The following is an 18644-nucleotide window of genomic DNA, read 5'->3' as shown; positions in this document are numbered from 1 at the left end:
GCCGAGAGACTGGAGAGATTGATGACTGAGTGAGACCGAGGGCCTGATTGGGAGTGATATTTATGTGATCGGGCTGCACGCCGCATCGGAATTTATTGATTCATGCCATGATTGTCTTATATTATCACTTAGGCAAGATCCGCCCCTCTGGAGCCTGAGATACCAGCAGTGGGCACAGGTACATATTGAGTGTGAGTGCGAGTGCGAGTACCGAGTGATTGAGAGTGCTGAGTGATTGGGAATGCTGAGTGATTGGGAGCACTGAGTGGTTGACCGTGGTGAATAAGGATTAATACTCCGAGAGTATGAGTATATGGCTTTATCACGGTGTTGCATTACAATTGACATGCATATTTGACATGTAGATATCGAAATGTAACATACCTCATATTAGTCATACTTGGCATATTTTATCCTTATTGAGCTCAAACTGTTACTTATTGAGTACACTGGGTCGGTTGTACTCATACTACACTCTGCACTTCGTGTGCAGATCCAGGTACTTCTAGGCACGATGGTTGCTAGGTTTGGAGCTTTATCTTCTTGGAGATTTTTGAGGTAGCTGCTTTGGCATCTGCAGACCTTAACTCTCCTTCTTTTCCTTTATTTAGAACTATTCTTTCTTTCCAGACAGTTGTATTTGAAGTCATGACTGTATTGTCATTTAGATGCTCATGTACTCAGTGATACCCTGATTTTTCAGAATTTTGTATTTGAGATGCAGCATTTCTTATCGGCTATTTATGAGAGTTACTACTGTTAGACCTATTTCATCTAGTTTTCAATTTAAAAATGTGTAGTTATTGGTGGTTGTTGGCTTGCCTAGTGCCGTGATAGGTGCCATTACGACATGTTGATATTTGGGTCGTGCCATCGTTAATCTATCCTTACATGCTTTATTTGGCATTGTTAATACTTGTATTTGTCCTAACATACTCAGTTGAAGTTACTGTTTCCTTATTTCCTTGTTAATTATTCAACTATTGAATTATTCACCACTCTACAGAAATTATGGTTGATACTTACTGGGTACCATTGTGGTATTCTCATATTACGCTTTTGAACATTTTTTGTGGAGATCGAGGTACCTCATACCAGGCTAGGCACCAGTGAGTAGATCTTCCAGATCAAAGACTTTCAAGGTATACCTGTCAAAGTCCTCAGGCCTCGGAGTCACCCTCTGTCCTTATTTTCTATTGCTTACGTTTTATATATATATATAGAGTGATGTATTAGGGATGTTTCAGTATACTCGTGTAGAGCTTATGACTTAGTTTCACCATATTTTGGGAGCTATTGCCAGTTGTTGGAGTTACATTCTTTTGTGATAGCTTGTTGGTTTAAATTAGAAGTTCTATTATTATTTTCGTTATTTCTTAATGTATAGCTTACATAGTCTTAGAGGCTAGATGTCATCACGACATCTTATGGTGCGAGATTGGGGTCGTGACAAGTTGGTATCAGAGCTCTAGGTTCATAGGTATTATGAGTCATAAGTAGGTTTAGTAGAGTCTTGCAGATCGGTACAGAGACATCTGTACTTATCTTCGAGAGGCTATGGAATTGTTAAGAAACTCCACTTCTTTGATTATTTATCGTGCGAATTTGTTGGCTTTGAAATTCTGAATCTTTGTCTATATATTATCTCAATGATGGTGAGGACACGCATCGCTGGATCCGACGATCAGACTCCCGTGCCCCTACTAGAGTCGCGAGGCACCTGGCCTGGGGCAGAGGCCGAGGAAGGGCACGTGGTGCAACCAGAGCACCTGCCCGAGCTGTGAAAGAGGAGCCACCAGTAACTCCAGTCGGGAGGCAGGCACCTATGGCGCCTGTTGCCACCCCTGTACTTTAGGATACCCTCGCACTGTTCTTGAGCATGTTTGGTACTATAGCTTAGGCGGGGTTAATTCCACTTGCACCAGCAATATTGCAGGCTGGGGGGAGGGGAGCTCGGACTCCCGCGGCCCGTACCCCAAAGCAACGGATCCATGTTGATCAGGTCCCAGAGGTTATACCAGTGCAGCCTATTATTTCAGTTCAGCCCGAGGTTAGGGCAATAATATCTGAGGAGTAGGAGCTTAGACTTGAGAGGTACAAGAAGTTTCATCCTCCTACTTGAGTGGCCTAGCTACAGAGGATGCACAAGGTTTTCTAGAGAAATATCACTGTATTCATCGCACCATGGGTATTGTGGAGACGAGCGGGGTTGCTTTTACTCTATTCTAGCTATCGAGAGCAGCGTATCAGTGGTGGCGGGCTTACAAGGAGGGTAGCCCAGTGGATGCATGGTGCGCGGAGTTTGAGCAGCTGCGCCAAGGTACTATGACAGTGTCAGAGTATGCTGTCAGATTCAGTGAGTTGTCCAGACATGCACCTACCTTGGTTTCCACAGTTAATGAGCGAGTCTGTCGATTCATTGAAGGACTCAAATATGGTATTAGATTCAGCATGGCTCGAGAGTTGGAGACAGATACCCCATATAAGCAGGTGGTGAAGGTCGCACGGAAACCGAAGGGTATGCAGGGCCATGAGAGAGAAAGGACAGGGAGGCCAAGAGGCCTCGAGATTCTGGCTGATATAGTGGTACCCGTGCCCCAGTTGCAGCCCGACATGTCAAGGGCTATGTTAGCCATCCAGTTCATTCAACACTTCCAGTTTCTTGTGATACTCCGGCTACTTACAGGTCTTAGGTTGCCCATTATGCACCGCCATTGTCTAGTGCACCTCCTGTATGGGGTGCTTTCAGCGTTCAGTCAAGGCACCTAGGTACGAGCTAGTTTCAGCAGCCACGCCCACCGAGAGCTTGCTTTGAGTGTGGTGATACCCGTCATATGGTGAAGGATTGCCCAGACTAAGGAGGGGTGCACCTCCACTGACTACCCAGGCTCTACGTATTCCACCGGGTCCACAAACTTCTAAGGCCATGATTACTACTCCAGTTCCCACTCCACCCGCACAACCAGCTAGGGGTGGAGGTCAGGCGGATAGGGGTCCATAGAGGGCGAGGTCAGGCCATGTTATGCTTTTTTCGGTAGGACGGAGACGGTTGTATCAGTCGCAGTTATTATAGGTATTGTTCTAGTTTGTCATAGAGATGCATCAATATTATGTGATCCAGGCTCAACTTACTCATATGTATCATCTTACTTTGCTCCGTATTTGGGTATATCTCGTGATTCTTTGAGTGCCTGTGGGAGATTCTATTATTGTGGACCGTGTGTATTGGTCGTGTTTAGTTGTTATTAGAGGTTTTGAGACCAAAGTTGATCTATTGTTGCCCATTATGGTAGACTTTGATGTTACCTTAGGCATGGATTGCTTGTCGCCCTATCATGCTATTCTAGATTGTCACGCCAAGACTATGACATTAGCTATGCCAGGTTTACCACGGTTGGAGTGGAGGGGTACTTTGGATTACGTTCCTAGCAGGGTTGTTTCCTTCCTTAAGACACGGCGGATGGTTGAGAAGGGGCGTGATGCATACCTAGCCTTTGTGAGAGATGTCAGTGTTGATACTCCTACCTTTGAGTCGGTTCCGGTAGTGAGAGACTATCCAGATGTATTTCCGGCAGATGTTTCGGGCATGCCACCCGATAGGGATATCAATTTTGGTATTGACTTGTTGACAGGCACTCAGCCCATTTCTATTCCACCATATCGTATGGCCCCAACGGAGTTAAAGAAATTAAAAGAGCAGCTGCAGCTAGGTAAAAGAAAGAAAAAATCGGGATTTAGCTCATTTTACACCATTTCTCAATCCCAAACACTGTAGAGACAATTTTTGAAGAACTTTTTCTTCTTAAATTCATTGCTAAGCATCTTTAACTAGTTTTCATTCAATTTCAATTACTTTTCATGAGTTTTTAACATCAAATCTTAGAATTTAATGGTAGAATTTAATGATTCTGGGTAGAATTTGAGAAGTTTTGTAAATTTGAGATTTAGATCCCAAATTAAGGTCGGATATCGAAATGAATTATATATCCGGGTTCGGGGGTGAATGGATAATCGGGATTTGGTCCGAATCTTAAATTTCGACCATGCGTGTCTGGGGTTGACTTTTGTTTACTTTTTCAAAAATAAAATAAGAAAAAATTAAATATTATTTTATTCGTGAGTAGTTTCTAATGCTTGTTTTGAATTATTTGAACAATATTTGGCTAGATTTAATTGGTTGGAGGCTTGTATGAAAGGCAAATGCCGTGGTTAATTGTTGACTGTGTTCCGAAATGAGGTAAGTGTCTCGCCTAGCTTTGTTGGATAAATTTTTCCTACTAATTGATATTGTTTTCTACATGCGAAGTGATATATATATATGAGGTAACGAGTGTATATGCATGTTCCAGGGTTTTCATGCCCGGGAGGGGAAATTATATGCCTCTTTGTTCCTTTGTTGAACTTTATGATCCCTTAATTTATGCTTCCTTTAATTCCATGACTAGTAAACTCAATTATCTGGGTTAGACATCATGTAGAACATGTGATGTTACTCGAATTAAGAGATGGTGACTGGGGCCTTCGGGCTATGTTTGGCACGATAGGTATTTCCATGCGATTGACATGATGTTGGCATGATGAGTATTTCTCCGCAGTTTGAAATGAGAATGATCTGTGGTCATTATCGTGCAAAAAGGAAGGAAGTTGGAATTTTGTTATAATCACTCCTTCATTATGTTATTACATGCCCTTTACTTTGGTTTCAATTTGTATTTGATGTTTTGTATAATACCTTCCGCTTGAGTTCCTTTTGTAGTTACCTCTGCGCTTTTTCTTTTGGCCTGTTACTGTCATAGCTATGTCTTTATTTTGTCTATTACAGTACATGCGCTTTCACTTGATTTACTCTTATTACATGCCCTCTTCGAATTCATGACTTTACTTGTTATTAACCCATACATTCTACATGCCTCTAATGTCGTGTGATTTACTTGTTAAGTGCCATAACCTGCTACATGTCTTTAGTTACTACTTGTTTTCTCTTACTACATGTCTTCACTTACTATATGATTTTACTTACCATATACCTTCACTTATTAAATGCCTTTACTTACTACATGCTTCTACTTTCTACATAATTTCGTATATTGAATGCCTTTGTTTGATCCTTGTTCCTACTTGACAAACATCTTTATTTGTTTAATGTTCTACTTTCCTTTGTTTAACCGGATTGGGAGACTTTTAAATTGGTTATGTATTATGCGTTGTGGAAGACTTGTCATTATATGCGGCAAACTAGCTTTTGATATTGGACTGCTCATTCCACTATGTCGGAGTTGTATTACCTTGTTGAATGCTGCATGTTTGTTTTCTTAGTGTTACGTTGTGAACTTATCACGTGTTTGGTTGTTGTTGTGGTTTCATATGATAGTACTGTACATTGGGATCGGGTTGCACGCCGTAATAATGTTATTATGTATATTGGGATCGAGTTGCGCACCGTAACGGTGTTTGGTATATATGGGATCGCGTTGTATGCCACAACAGTGTGCCATACATATATAGAATCGGGTTTCACGCCGCAAAAATATTTATTGATATTGGGATCGGGTTGCAAGCCGCAATAGTGTTTATTATATATGTGAGATCGGGTTGCGCGCCGCGACAGAGCAAATGTACTATAGTTATTCTTGTCTTGATTCCTATTATCATATTGCATTGTGAAACTGGGGAGTGATAATATTCTGGGGCCATCTGTCAGTTGTATCCTTCTTTCATTTATTACGTGACTATTTGTGTATCTTTCTCGTATTGCTCTTTCTGCTTATCATTTGCACATGTAAAAGCAATAAGCGAGTATCTTTTAAGTTAAAACCTCATCACTACTTCACCGAGGTTAGTTAAGATACTTACTGAGTAAATGGGGTTGGTTGTACTAATTCTATACTTATGTACCTTGTGTGCAGATCTTGGAGCCACATAGCTTGGGAAGATGAAGCCTTGCACTGATGGCGTTCCAACGTTCCAGATTCAAGCTACCTCTTGTTCATGGTTGTTTAGGACTTAAACTCTGTTTATGTAAATTTCGAACAAATATTGTACTTATTCTTCATTTCAATTTGAAAATCAAAACCAAAGTGGCTCATGACTTGTATTATCAGTCCTTGGGAGGTTGTATAGAATTCAGTCATTTTATTTCTTGTTATTAATAATCTATCATTTGAGTTACCTTGTTCTTGTCACGACCCGAAATTCCTACCAACGGGACCGTGATGGTGCCTAACATTTCCCTTGCTAGGCAAGCCAACGTTAGAGGATCATTAAACCAATTCCTTATTTCCATTCAGTAAATAACAATAATTAACTAAGATAAAATATAATAAGTGCGGAATTTTATAAAACTGTATTAATTACTACCACCCGGATCTGGAGTCACAATTCACGAGCATTCTAGAATTTACTAAAAGTAATAGTCTGAAAGAAATACAACTGTCTGAATGAGAGAAACAGTAGAACAGAGAAAATAGACGGGGACTTCAAGGTCTGTGAACGCCGACAGATCAACCTTGAGTCTCAGGACAGCGGACCGATAGCAAAATCTCGATCAACCCGAGCCGGTATCAAAATCTGCGCAGAAAGTGCAGAGTGCAGTATCAGTACAACTGACCCCATGTACTGTAAATGTCGAGCCTAACCTCAACGAAGTAGTGACGAGGCTAGGACAAGACACCCACATATAACCTGAACAGTATAATCATGCTAATGGAAATAACAGTAAATAAAGAAATAAAACAGAAAATAATGGGAAGGGGACATATAGTGGAAGATTTCAATCTAAGGAGTGAGAATAATGAAAAGACAGAATTAAAAAGTAATCCGTAAACAAATTAAGCAATTAAAACAGTAAGGAAAACTGCACGACATCACCCTTCGTGCTTTTACTCTCAACCTCACCAAATAATAAATAAAATTGCACGTCATCACCCTTTCTACTTTTACTCTCAACCTCACCAAATAATAAATAGAATGGCACGGCATCGTCCTTCGTGCATTAAACCTCTCATATTATGCACGCCATCACCCTTCATGCTTTATCACTCATTAATCATGGCACGGCATCACCCTTCGTGCATTAACACTTACATATCATGGCATGAACTCACCCTTCGTGCTTTACACTCCTCCTCACAAATCACAGAATCAATAATAACGGATAAACAGAAGTTTCACAAAGAAGCCAGTATCTTAGCAATGTGTAATATCACAATGTAAACCTCAACCTTGAACCAATATTCAAAATTACCAAATCTCGATGAAACCAGACATAAGTCACCCAACATTTCAAATAACAACGCTAGGCATGGATAGTAGGATTAAAGGCTACAAAATTTATAAAGAATAGGATTTCACTCGCATGCTATGACTCGACAGCAATTCATAGAGGCTCGTCACCTCATCTATACATCGTATTTAACAACCAAACACGTAGCAAATAAACACATATTACCTATTCCCACAAGCCAAAGTTAGACACGACACTTACCTCGATTTGCAGGCCACTCACTGCTTAAGTACCGCTTTTTCCTTAGAATTCACCTCCAACTCACTCGTATCTAACCACAAATAGCTTTATACCATCAATTATCGCTAAAAGAATCAAGTTTAATGAATAATTACAGATTTCCCAAATTTTCCCAAAATAAATCAAAAACCGACCCCGGGCCCGCTTGGTCCAAACTCGAGGTTCCGAGCCCGAATATGTCATTAGTTTCGGAATCCGACCATAAATCAAGGTCTAAATTCCCAAATTTACAAAATCCCCAATTCTCCTAAAATCCCTAATTTCTACCCTTAAAGAACAAGATTTAAGCCTAGAAATCTAGTGGGTGTTGATGGAAATTGAAAGGAATGAGTTTAAGAACACGAACCTATAATTTGGTGTTGAATTCTCGCTTCAAAAATCGCCCAAGGTTGAGTTCAAGTAAAGAAAATGTGAAACGTTGAACAAATCCCGTCTTTGAAGTCTGTTTTAAAACACTGGACAGGCCTTCATCGCGTTCGCGAGAGGCCTGTCGCGATCGCGATGCACAACGGCCTAAGGCCTTCACGTTCACGAGTCTTTCTACGCGTTTGTGTAAGGAAGCTCCCCCCCCCAAGCCTTCGCGTTCGCGACCTAATGGATGCGTTCGCATAAAAGAACATGACCCCTTCCCCCAGGTCCCTTAAACTATCACGTTCGCGGGAGACTGATCGCGTTCGCGAAGGGTACCACTCCTAAATGCTTCACGTTCATGAAGGAGAAAATTCCCCTATTCCCATTTTACCTTTTGCGTTCGCGGCACTACCTATGCGAACGCGAAGAAGGGCACACCAGAACAACTGCTGCAAGAAAATCTTAGATTTTCTAAGTGCAAATCACCCCGTAGCCTAATCGAAACTCATCCGAGCCCTCGGGGCTCCAAACCAAGCATGCGCACAAGTCTAAAAACATCATACGGACTTGCTCGTGCAATCAAATTGCCAAAATAACACCTAAAACTAAGGATTTAGCATCAAAATCAATGAAATTCTCAAGAACACTTAAATTTACTATTTTCTCAACCGAAGGTCCGAATCACGTCATTTAAAGTCCATTTCTCACCAAATTTCACAGACATAGTTCAGATATTATAATGGACCTGTACCGGGATCTGGAACCAAAATACGGGCCTGATACCATCAAAATCAAGCATTAAGCATATACTTTAAAACCATTAATTTTCTGAAATTCAATTTTAGTCAAAAATTCATTTCTCAGACTGTGGACCTCGGAATTCGATTCCGGGCATACGCCCAAGTACCATAATTCGATACGGACCCACTAGGACCGTCAAAACATGGATCCGGGTCCGTTTACCAAAAATATTGACCGAAGTCAAATAAAATTAACTTTTAATGCATAAATTCTTGTTTTCATCAATTTTCAACATAAAGCTTTCCGGAAACATGCCCGGACTGTGCACGCAAATTGAAGAGGGTAAAATGATATTTTTAAGGCTTAAGAGCACAGATTCAAGTTCTAAAATAAAGGATGACCTTTTGGATCATCACATTCTCCGCCTCTAAAACAATCGTTCATCCTCAAACGGACATAGAAAAGTACCTGGGCTGGTGAAAAGGTGGGGATATCTACTCCGCATATCGGACTTGGACTCCCAAGTAGCTGCCTCAATAGGCTGACCTCTCTACTACACTCGAACTAAAGGGTAACTCTTTGATCTCAACTGGCGAACTTGCCGGGCTAGAATTTCCACCGGCTCTTCCTCGTAAGTCAAATCCTTGTCCAACTGGACAGAGCTGAAATCTAACACATGGGACAGATCGCCGTGATACTTTTGAAACATGGACACATGGAATACCGGATGAACAGCTGCTAAACTAGGTAGCAATACAAGCCTGTAAGCCACCTCTCCCACTCTCTCCAGAATCTCAAATGGCCCGATATACCTAGGGCTCAACTTGCCCTTCTTCCCAAACCTCATGACACCCTTCATGGGCGATACACGAAGCAATACTCTCTCCCCGACCATGAATGCCACATCACGAACTCTACGGTCCGCATAACTCTTCTGCCTGGACTGAGCTGAATGAAGTCAATCCTGTATAATCTTGACTTTGTCCAAGGCCTCCTGTACTAAATCAGTACCCAACAACCGAGCCTCCCCTGGCTCAAACCACCCAACTGGCGACCTGCACCGTCTGCCATATAATGCCTCATAGGGAGCCATCTGAATGCTCGACTGGTAGTTATTATTCTAGGCGAACTCTGCAAGGGGCAAGAACTGATCCCACGATCCTCTGAAGTCTATAACACATGCGCGGAGCATATCCTCCAAGATCTGAATAGTGCGCTCGGACTGCCACTCCATCTGAGGATGGAATATTATGCTCAACTCAACCCGCGTACCCAACTCACGCTGTACTGCCCTCCAAAAGTGCGAGGTAAATTGCATACCTCGATCAGAAATGATAGACACGGGCACACCGTGAAGACGAACGATCTCATAAATGTAAATCTCTGCCAACCACTCTGAAGAATAGGTAACTGCCACAGGAATGAAGTGCGCAGACTTAATCAGCCTGTCCACAACGACCCAAACTGCATCGAACTTCCTCTGAGTCCGTGGAAGTCGAACAACAAAATTCATAGTGATGCGCTCCCACTTCCACTCAGAAATCTCTAACCTCTGAAGTAAACCACCGGGTCTCTGATGCTCATATTTCATCTGCTGACAATTCAGGCACCGAGCCACATAAGCAACTATATCTTTCTTCATCCTCCTCCACTAATAATATTGCCGCAGGTCCTGGTATATCTTGACAGCGCCCGGGTGAATAGAATACCGAGAACTGTGAGCCTCTTCAAGGATCAACTCACGAAGCCCATAAACGTTAGGCACACGCACACACGACCCTGCATCCTCAAAACGCTGTCATCTCCAACGGTAACCTGCTTGGCACCACCGTGCCGAACTGTGTCCCTAAGGACCATCAAGTGAGGGTCATCATACTATCGATCTCTGATATGCTTAAACAAGGAAGACTGAGCGACTGTACAAGCTAGAACACGGTTGGGCTCCGAAATATCCAACCTCACAAATTGATTGGCCAGAGTCTAAATATCTGAAGCTAGCGGCCTCTCACCGACTGGAATGAACGCAAGGCTGCCCATACTCACTGCTTTTCTACTCAATGCATCGGCCACCACATTGGCCTTTCCTGGATGGTACAATATAGTGATATCATAGTCTTTCAATAGCTCTAATCACCTTCTCTGCCTCATATTGAGTTCCTTCTACTTGAACAAATACTGCAAGCTCTGATGATTGGTGAATACCTCACATGACACGTCGTAAAGATAGTGCCTCCAAATCTTCAGCGCGTGAACAATGGCTGCCAGCTCTAGATCATGAACATGGTAATTCTTCTCGTGAACCTTCAGCTGCCGCAAAGCGTATGTAATAACCTTGCCACCTTGCATCAATACCGCACCCAGACCAATACGAGATGCGTCACAATATACTGTATAAGATCCTGAACCTATGGGTAACACCAATACCGGTGTCGTAGTCAAAGCTGTCTTGAGCTTCTGAAAGCTCACTTCACACTCGTCTGACCACCTGAACGGGGTACCCTTTTGGGTCAATCTGGTCAACAGGGCTGCTATGGAAGAAAACCCCTCAACAAATCGACGGTAATAGCCCACCAAACCCAGGATACTACGGATCTCTGTAGCTGATGTGGGTCTAGGCCAATTCTGAACTGCCTCAATCTTCTTAGGATCCACCTAAATAACCTCTGCTGATACAACGTTACCCAAGAAAGCAACTGAACTCAACCAAAACTAGAATTTTGAGAACTTAGCATATAACTGGTTGTCTTTTAGAGTCTGAAGAACGATCCGAAGGTGCTGCTCATGCTCCTTTCGACTGTGGGAGTAGATCAAGATATCATCAATAAACACAACCACAAAGGAATCCAAGTAGGATTTGAACACCTGGTTCATCAAATCCATGAATGTTGTTGGGGCATTTGTCAGCCCAAATGACATTACTAAAAACTCATAATGCCCATACCAAGTCCGAAAGGCTGTCTTAGGGACATCGGATGCCCTAATCCTCAACTGATGGTAGCCACATCTCAAATCAATCTTCAAAAACACCTGGGCATCCTGAAGCTGATCAAATAAATCATCAATCCTCGGCAATGGATACTTGTTTTTGATAGTGACTTTGTTCAACTTCCGATAATCTATACACATCCTCATCGATCAATATTTCTTCTTCACAAACAACACAGGTGCACCCCAGGGCGAGATACTAGGTCTAATGAAACCCTTATCAAGCAAATCCTGCAACTGCTCCTTCAATTCTTTCAACTTTGGCGGGGCCATACGGTATGGCGGAATGGAAATGGGCTGAGTGCCCGGAACCAGATCAATGTAAAAGTCAATATCCCTATCGGGTGGAATCCATGGCAGGTCTGCAGGAAATACCTCAGGGAACTCACGAACAACATGCACAGAATCCATAGAAGGAACCTCAGCACTAGAATCATGAACATAAGCCAAATAGGCCAAACACCCCTTCTCGACCATACGCCGAGCCTTCATATAAGAAGTAACTCTGCTGGAAGAGTGGCCAGGAGTGCCTCTCCACTCTAATCGAGGCAACCCCGGCCTCTTGGTGTGACAGAGCAAAATAGCATGGTAAGGTGACACCCAATCCATGCCCAATATAACATCAAAATCAACCATATCGAGGAGCAAAAGGTCTACACTAGTCTCAAGACCTCCAATAACAACCACACACGAGCGATACACACGATCTGCAACAATAGCATCCCATACGGGTGTGGACACATATATTGGGGCGCTCAAAGAATCACGGGGTATAACCAAATATGAAGCAAAGTAATATGACACATAGGAGTAAGTAGACCCCGGATCAAATAGAAATGAAGCATCTCTACTGCAAACTGAAACAGTACTTGTGATAACATCATCGGAGGACTCAGCCTCAGGTCTAGCTGAAAAGGCATAACATCGGGGCTGGGCCCCACCACCCTGAACCATGTCTCTGGGATGACCTCTGACTGGCAGACCTCCACCTCTAGCGGCCTGACCTCTACCTCTAACAATCTGGCCCCTACCTCTGGCAACCTGACCCTTACTTCTGGCTGGCTGGGCAGGCGGTGCGGCAGCTGGTGCCGGAACCATGGCACGAGAACTCTGGTACTGTGAACTGCTCGACGCGCGAGGGCAATATCTAGCAATGTGCCTCGGGTCACCACAAGTATAACATGACCTCGGCTACTGTGACTGTTGGTCGGCAAACTGACCCTGTCGACCTGAATAACCACTCTGAAAACTCTGAAGAGGAGGTGCACTGATAGGAGCTTGCTGATTAGAATAAGTCATATAAGGGCCACGACCACCTGGGGCACCGTGGGATGTCTGAAGTGCTGAATGAAATGGCCTGTAAGAATGGCCTCTACCATAAGTACCACAGCCTCCAGATAAGGTACCGCTGAATCCCCCGGAATGGCGAGGTCTCTTGTCTAACCCCTGACCTCCCAATCTAAGAACCATCTCAACTCGCCTGGCCACATTGGCCGCATCCTAGAAAGAAATCTCGATCCCCGTCTCCTTAGCCATCTGTAATCTGATAGGCTGAGCAAGACCCTCAATAAACCTCCTCACTCTCTCCCTCTCTGTGGCGAGCAAAAGAATGGCATGACGGGCCAAATCCACAAAATGATTCTCATACTGAGTAACAGTCATACTGCCCTGCTGGAGACGCTCAAACTGACGGCAACGCTCGAACTGACGGCAACGCTCCTCTCTAGTAGTGATAGGCAAAAATTTCTCCAAGAAGAGATATGAGAACTGGTCCCAAGTAAGAGCAGGCGACCCAGCTGGTCTAGTCAACAAATAATCCCTCCACCATTTCTTGGCCGAACCAGTCATCTGGAAAGCAGCAAAGTCGACCCCATTGGTCTCCAATATACCCATGTTCCGAAGAACCTCATGGCAGCTATCAAGGTACTCCTGGGGGTCCTCTGAAGTGGTACCGCTAAAATGAACTGGGAAAAGCTTGGTAAACCTATCCAATCTCCACAAAGCCTCGGAGGACATAGCTGTCCCATCAACGGGCGGTGCTGCAGCAACTGGCTGAACTACCCCAACTGGGTGGGCTGCTGGAGTCTGAAACTGGGGAGCTACCTGCTCCGGAGTATGGGTGGCAGGAGTCTGGGCTCCTCCTCCAGCCTGAGATACGGTTGGTGCCATGGGGAATGCGCCAATCTGGGCTACACTCTCCATAAGGCCCACTAATCGGGCCAAGGCATCTTGAAGTACCAGGGTAGCAATAAACCCCTTTGGGACCTGAGTTGGTCCTGCCGGAACGGTCTGAGCTGGAGCCTCCTCATCGAACTCTACCTGAGGCTCCGTAGTTGGAGCTGCTGCTCGGGCCCTGGGCTGAGCCCTGCCCCTGCCTCGGCCTCTGGCACGGCCTCGACCTCTGCCCCTCATAAGAGCTGCTACTGGAGGATCCGGCTACTGATCAGCGAAAGAAGCGGTACGTGTTCTCGCCATCCGCGAGAGAATAAGAATAAAAGAGTTCAATCAGTATTGGGATAACAAGAATCGCACGACAGAGTTGAATAAAAGTGAACTTGTTCCTAACTTTATAGCCTCTGGGAGATAAGCACAGACGACTAGTACCGACCCTCCAGACTCTACTAAGCTCGCTCGTGAATCTTGAGACCTAGGCAACCTAGTGCTCTGATACCAACTTGTCACGACCCAGAATTCCCACCAACGGGACCTTGATGGCACCGAACATTAAACCAATTCCTTATTTCCATTCAGTAAATAACAATAATTAAAAAATTAGAAATATAATAAGTGCGAAATTTTATAAAACTATATTAATTACTACCACCCGGATCTGGAGTCACAATTCACGAGCATTCTAGAATTTACTAAAAGTAATAGTCTGAAAGAAATACATCTGTCTGAATGAGAGAAACAGTAGAACAGAGAAGATAGACGGGGACTTCAAGATCTGTGAGCGCCGACTGATCTACCTTGAGCCTCCAGACAGCGGACCGATAGTAAAATCTCGATCAACCCGAGCCGGTATCAAAATCTGCACAGAAAGTGTAGAGTGCAGTATCAGTATAACTGACCCTATGTACTGATAAGTGTCGAGCCTAACCTCGGCGAAGTAGTGACGAGGCTAGGACAAGACACCCACATATAACCTGAACAGTATAATCATGCTAATGGAAATAACATTAAATAAAGAAAGAAAGCAGAAAATAATGGGAATGGGACATATAGTGGGGGATTTCAATATAAGGAGTGAGAATAACGAAAAGACAGAATTAAACAGTAATCCGTAAACAAATTAAGCAATTAAAACAGTAAGGAAAACTGCATGGCATCACCCTTCGTGCTTTTACTCTCAACCTCATCAAATAATAAATAAAACTGCACGGCATCACCCTTCGTGCTTTTACTCTCAACCTCACCAAATGATAAATAGAACGGCACGACATCACCCTTCATGCATTAAACCTCTCATATTATGCACGACATCACCCTTCATGCTTTATCACTCATAAATCATGGCACGACATCACCCTTCGTTCATTAACACTCACATATCATGGCACGACATCACCCTTCGTGCTTTTCACTCTTCATCACAATATAAATAATGCATGCACGGCATCACCCTTCATGCTTTACACTCCTCCTCACAAATCACAGAATCAATAACAATGGATAAACAGAAGTTTTACAAAGAAGCCAGTATCTTAGCAATGTGTAATATCACAATGTAGACCTCAACCTTGAACCAATATTCAAAATTACTAAATCTCGATGAAACCAGACATAAGTCACCCAACATTTCAAATAACAACGCTAAGCATGGATAGTAGGATTAAAGGCTACAAAATTTACAAAGAATAGGATTTCACTCGCATGCTATGACTCGACAGCAATGCATAGATGCTCGTCACCTCATCTATACATCGTATTTAACAACCAAACACGTAGCAAATAAACACATATTACCTATTCCCTCAAGCCAAAGTTAGACACGATACTTACCTCGATTCGCAGGCCATTCACTGCTCAAGTACCGCTTTTCCCTTAGAATTAACCTCCAACTCACTCGTATCTAGTCACAAATAGCTTAATACCATCAATTATCGCTAAAGGAATCAACTTTAATGAATAATTACAGATTTTCCAAATTTTTCCAAAAAAAGTCAAAAACCAACCCCGGGACCGCTTGGTCCAAACTCGAGGTTCGGACCAAACTCCGTTTACCCATTCACCCCCGAGCCCGAATATGTCATTAGTTTCGGAATCCGACTCCAAATCGAGGTCTAAATTTCCAAATTTATAAAATCCCCAATTCTCCTAAAATCCCTAATTTCTACCCTTAAAGAACAAGATTTAGGCCTAGAAATCTAGTGGGTGTTGATGGAAATTGAAAGGAATGAGTTTAAGAATACGAACCTATGATTTGATGTTGAATTTCCACTTCAAAAATCGCCCAAGGTTGAGTTCAAATGAAGAAAATGTAAAATTTTGAACAAATCCCGTCTTTGAAGTCTGTTTTAAAACACTGGAAAGGCCTTCATCGCATTCGCGAGATGCCTGTCGCGATCGCGATGCACAGCGGTCTAAGGCCTTCGCATCCGCGAGTCTTTCTATGCATTCGCATAAGGCAGCTCTCCCCAAGCCTTCACTTTCGCGACCTAATGGACGCGTTCGTGTAGAAGAACATGACCCCCTCTCCCAGGTCACTTAAACTACGCGTTCGCGGGAGACTGATCGCGTTCGCGAAGGGTACCACCCCCCAATGCTTCGCGTTCGCGAAGGAGAAAATTCCCCTGCCCCCATTTTACCTTTCGCGTTCGCGACACTACCTATGCAAACACGAAGAAGGGCACACCAGAACAGCCGTTGCAACAAAAGCTCAGATGTTTTAAGTGCAAATCACCCCGTAACCTATCCGAAACTCACCTGAACCTTCGGGGCTCCAAACCAAGCATGCGCACAAATCTAACAACATCATACGAACTTGCTCGTGCGATCAAATCGCCAAATTAACACCTAAAACTACGGATTTAGCATCAAAATCAATGAAATTCTCAAGAACACTTAAAGTTACTATTTTCTCAACCGTAGGTCTGAATCACATCATTTAAACTCCATTTCTCACCAAATTTTACAAACATAGTTCAGATATTATAACGGATCTGTACCGGGCTGCGGAACTAAAATACGGGCCCGATACCATCAAAATCAAGCATTAAGCATATACTTTAAAACCATTAATTTTCTGAAATTCAATTTTAGTCAAAAATTTATTTCTCGGGCTATGGATCTCGGAATTCGATTTCGGACATACGCCCAAGTCCCATAATTTGATACGGAACCACCGGTACCGTCAAAATACGGATCCGGACCCGTTTACCAAAAATATTGACCGAAGAAAAATAAAATTAACTTTTTAAGGCATAAAATCAACTGTTTAAGGTATAAATTCTTGTTTTCATCAATTTTCAACATAAAGCTTTTTGAAAATATGTCCAGACTGCGCACGTAAATCGCGGAGGGTATAAATGAGATTTTTAAGGCTTAAGAGCGCAGATTCGAGTTCTAAAACATAAGATGACTTTTTGGGTCATCACAGTTCTCTGTTTCGCTTACCTAGCATTAAGGTTAGGTGCCATCACGACTATGTGGTTTTTGGGTCATGACAACCTCCCTCGGTCCAATTCCTTTTACGGGATCGGGAGACTTAACTCCATGATCTCGATTAACTACAATACACTAGCAAACTAGCTATTCTAACTTAGCTCAAAATGATTCGAAATTACTCTAAAACTCACTCGAGCCCCCGAGACCCCATATAATTATCCTGACAAGTTAGTACACCCTATACTAATTTTTTCAAGGTCTCGAAATACTAAAACAATATCAAAACCAAATATCAAGTATCAAACCAAAAATCTCAAACTCTCTTGAGTTTAAAATTTTAACTTTCGACTAGAAGTGCTGAATCAATCCCGGGCCACCGGAGATTCGAACCGAATATACATATAAATCCAAAATTATCATATGAACCTAATGAAATCTTTCAATCACCAAAATGGGGTCGTTCACCCATAATGTTGACTTTGGTCAGCGCTTCCAACCTTAAGCCTCTAGTAGGAACTAAGTATTTCAAATTACTCCCGAACTCCTCGGAAACTGAAGCATTCATACCCGCAAGTCATAGAATATCAAAGCAACCTTCGAAAAGAATCAAATATGGAAATGAGATTCTAAAACTCAAAAAGATTGGTCGGGTCATTACATTAAGTTACCAAAGGAGGGCATTTTTTTTTTTCTGGTTGCAGGATAAAAGGAAGAAGAGAGAAATACCAATAGGTTTGTCAAAAATAGAAAATCGACCTAAACTGACAAAAAATAAACCAACAAATGTGTATTATATTCGGTTTGAGTTGGTTTTATTTTAATAATTTTAAAATTAAATAGATTGGTTTGGTTTTGACTTTACTAAAACTCGACCAAACCGATATAATTTTATTTCCAAATGGGAGTTGATCTCAATCAAGTCATTTTAAGTAGCCATAATTCATGTATATCCCTAATTTAGTATAAGAATAATTAAGACTGTTGCAATTTACTTCTTTTTATTAATAATCTTGGAAACTTAATGATTTCACTTATTTTGAGATTAATATGTTGCCATACTTTTACCCCTTTTAGTTACCTCTCTTTCCATATTTGTTGCTCAATTATTTCTATATATTGTTCGCAAAACCTTAATCCCAACATCAAAAGCCCATAGATACAATTTTGATTATTGAACTTCTTGTGGTACTAATAAGGAATCATGAAGAGCTTCACATGCATGGCTTTCTTGATGTTTTCCCTCTTCATTATTCTACGTAAGTTGCATCTTAATCTATCTAATCTTTTTAATTTATGAAAATATTATGAATACCTTAAAAGTAGTAAATTAATTTATAGCATTTATGGATCTATAACTAGACGAATTGTTTTTGGATAATTGTAATGAGAAGTATTCTACAACCTGTTAATAAATAAAGTGAGAATGTCCAAAGAGAGA

The 18644-nt window shown here is 42.3% G+C and overlaps 2 protein-coding genes across 2 annotated transcripts; both read right to left on the bottom strand.

Annotated features, from left to right (window-relative positions):
- Positions 1–8607: 8607 nt before the first annotated feature.
- Positions 8608–12697, bottom strand: LOC138910803 (uncharacterized). The gene is made up of 2 exons (XM_070202044.1): positions 11975–12697; positions 8608–8649 (listed from the first exon to the last, which is right to left on the bottom strand). The coding sequence occupies exons 1-2, from the start codon at positions 12695–12697 to the stop codon at positions 8608–8610; spliced, it is 765 nt and encodes a 254-aa protein (XP_070058145.1).
- A 402-nt stretch (positions 12698–13099) lies between these two features.
- LOC138910801 (uncharacterized) lies at positions 13100–13768 on the bottom strand. The gene has a single exon (XM_070202042.1). The coding sequence runs from the start codon at positions 13766–13768 to the stop codon at positions 13100–13102; it is 669 nt and encodes a 222-aa protein (XP_070058143.1).
- Between the last annotated feature and the right edge of the window lie 4876 nt (positions 13769–18644).

The sequence above is a fragment of the Nicotiana tomentosiformis genome, chromosome 1 (assembly GCF_000390325.3).
Source record: "Nicotiana tomentosiformis chromosome 1, ASM39032v3, whole genome shotgun sequence".
Taxonomy (NCBI): Eukaryota; Viridiplantae; Streptophyta; class Magnoliopsida; order Solanales; family Solanaceae; genus Nicotiana; species Nicotiana tomentosiformis.
Note: the sequence above shows the minus strand (reverse complement) of the source record. Positions and strands in the feature narration are given on the sequence as shown.

What these genes read in the sequence shown, in the direction of transcription:
- LOC138910803 (XM_070202044.1), bottom strand. Translation starts at nt 12,697, where the DNA reads ATGGTTCCGGCACCAGCTGCCGCACCGCCTGCCCAGCCAGCCAGAAGT. An exon ending in TTGTTCGTGAGTTCCCTGAG is followed by an intron (nt 8,650 to 11,974) that starts GTATTTCCTGCA and finishes TGATGGTATCAG; the next exon opens with GCCCGTATTTTGGTTCCAGA.
- LOC138910801 (XM_070202042.1), bottom strand. Translation starts at nt 13,768, where the DNA reads ATGGCACCAACCGTATCTCAGGCTGGAGGAGGAGCCCAGACTCCTGCC.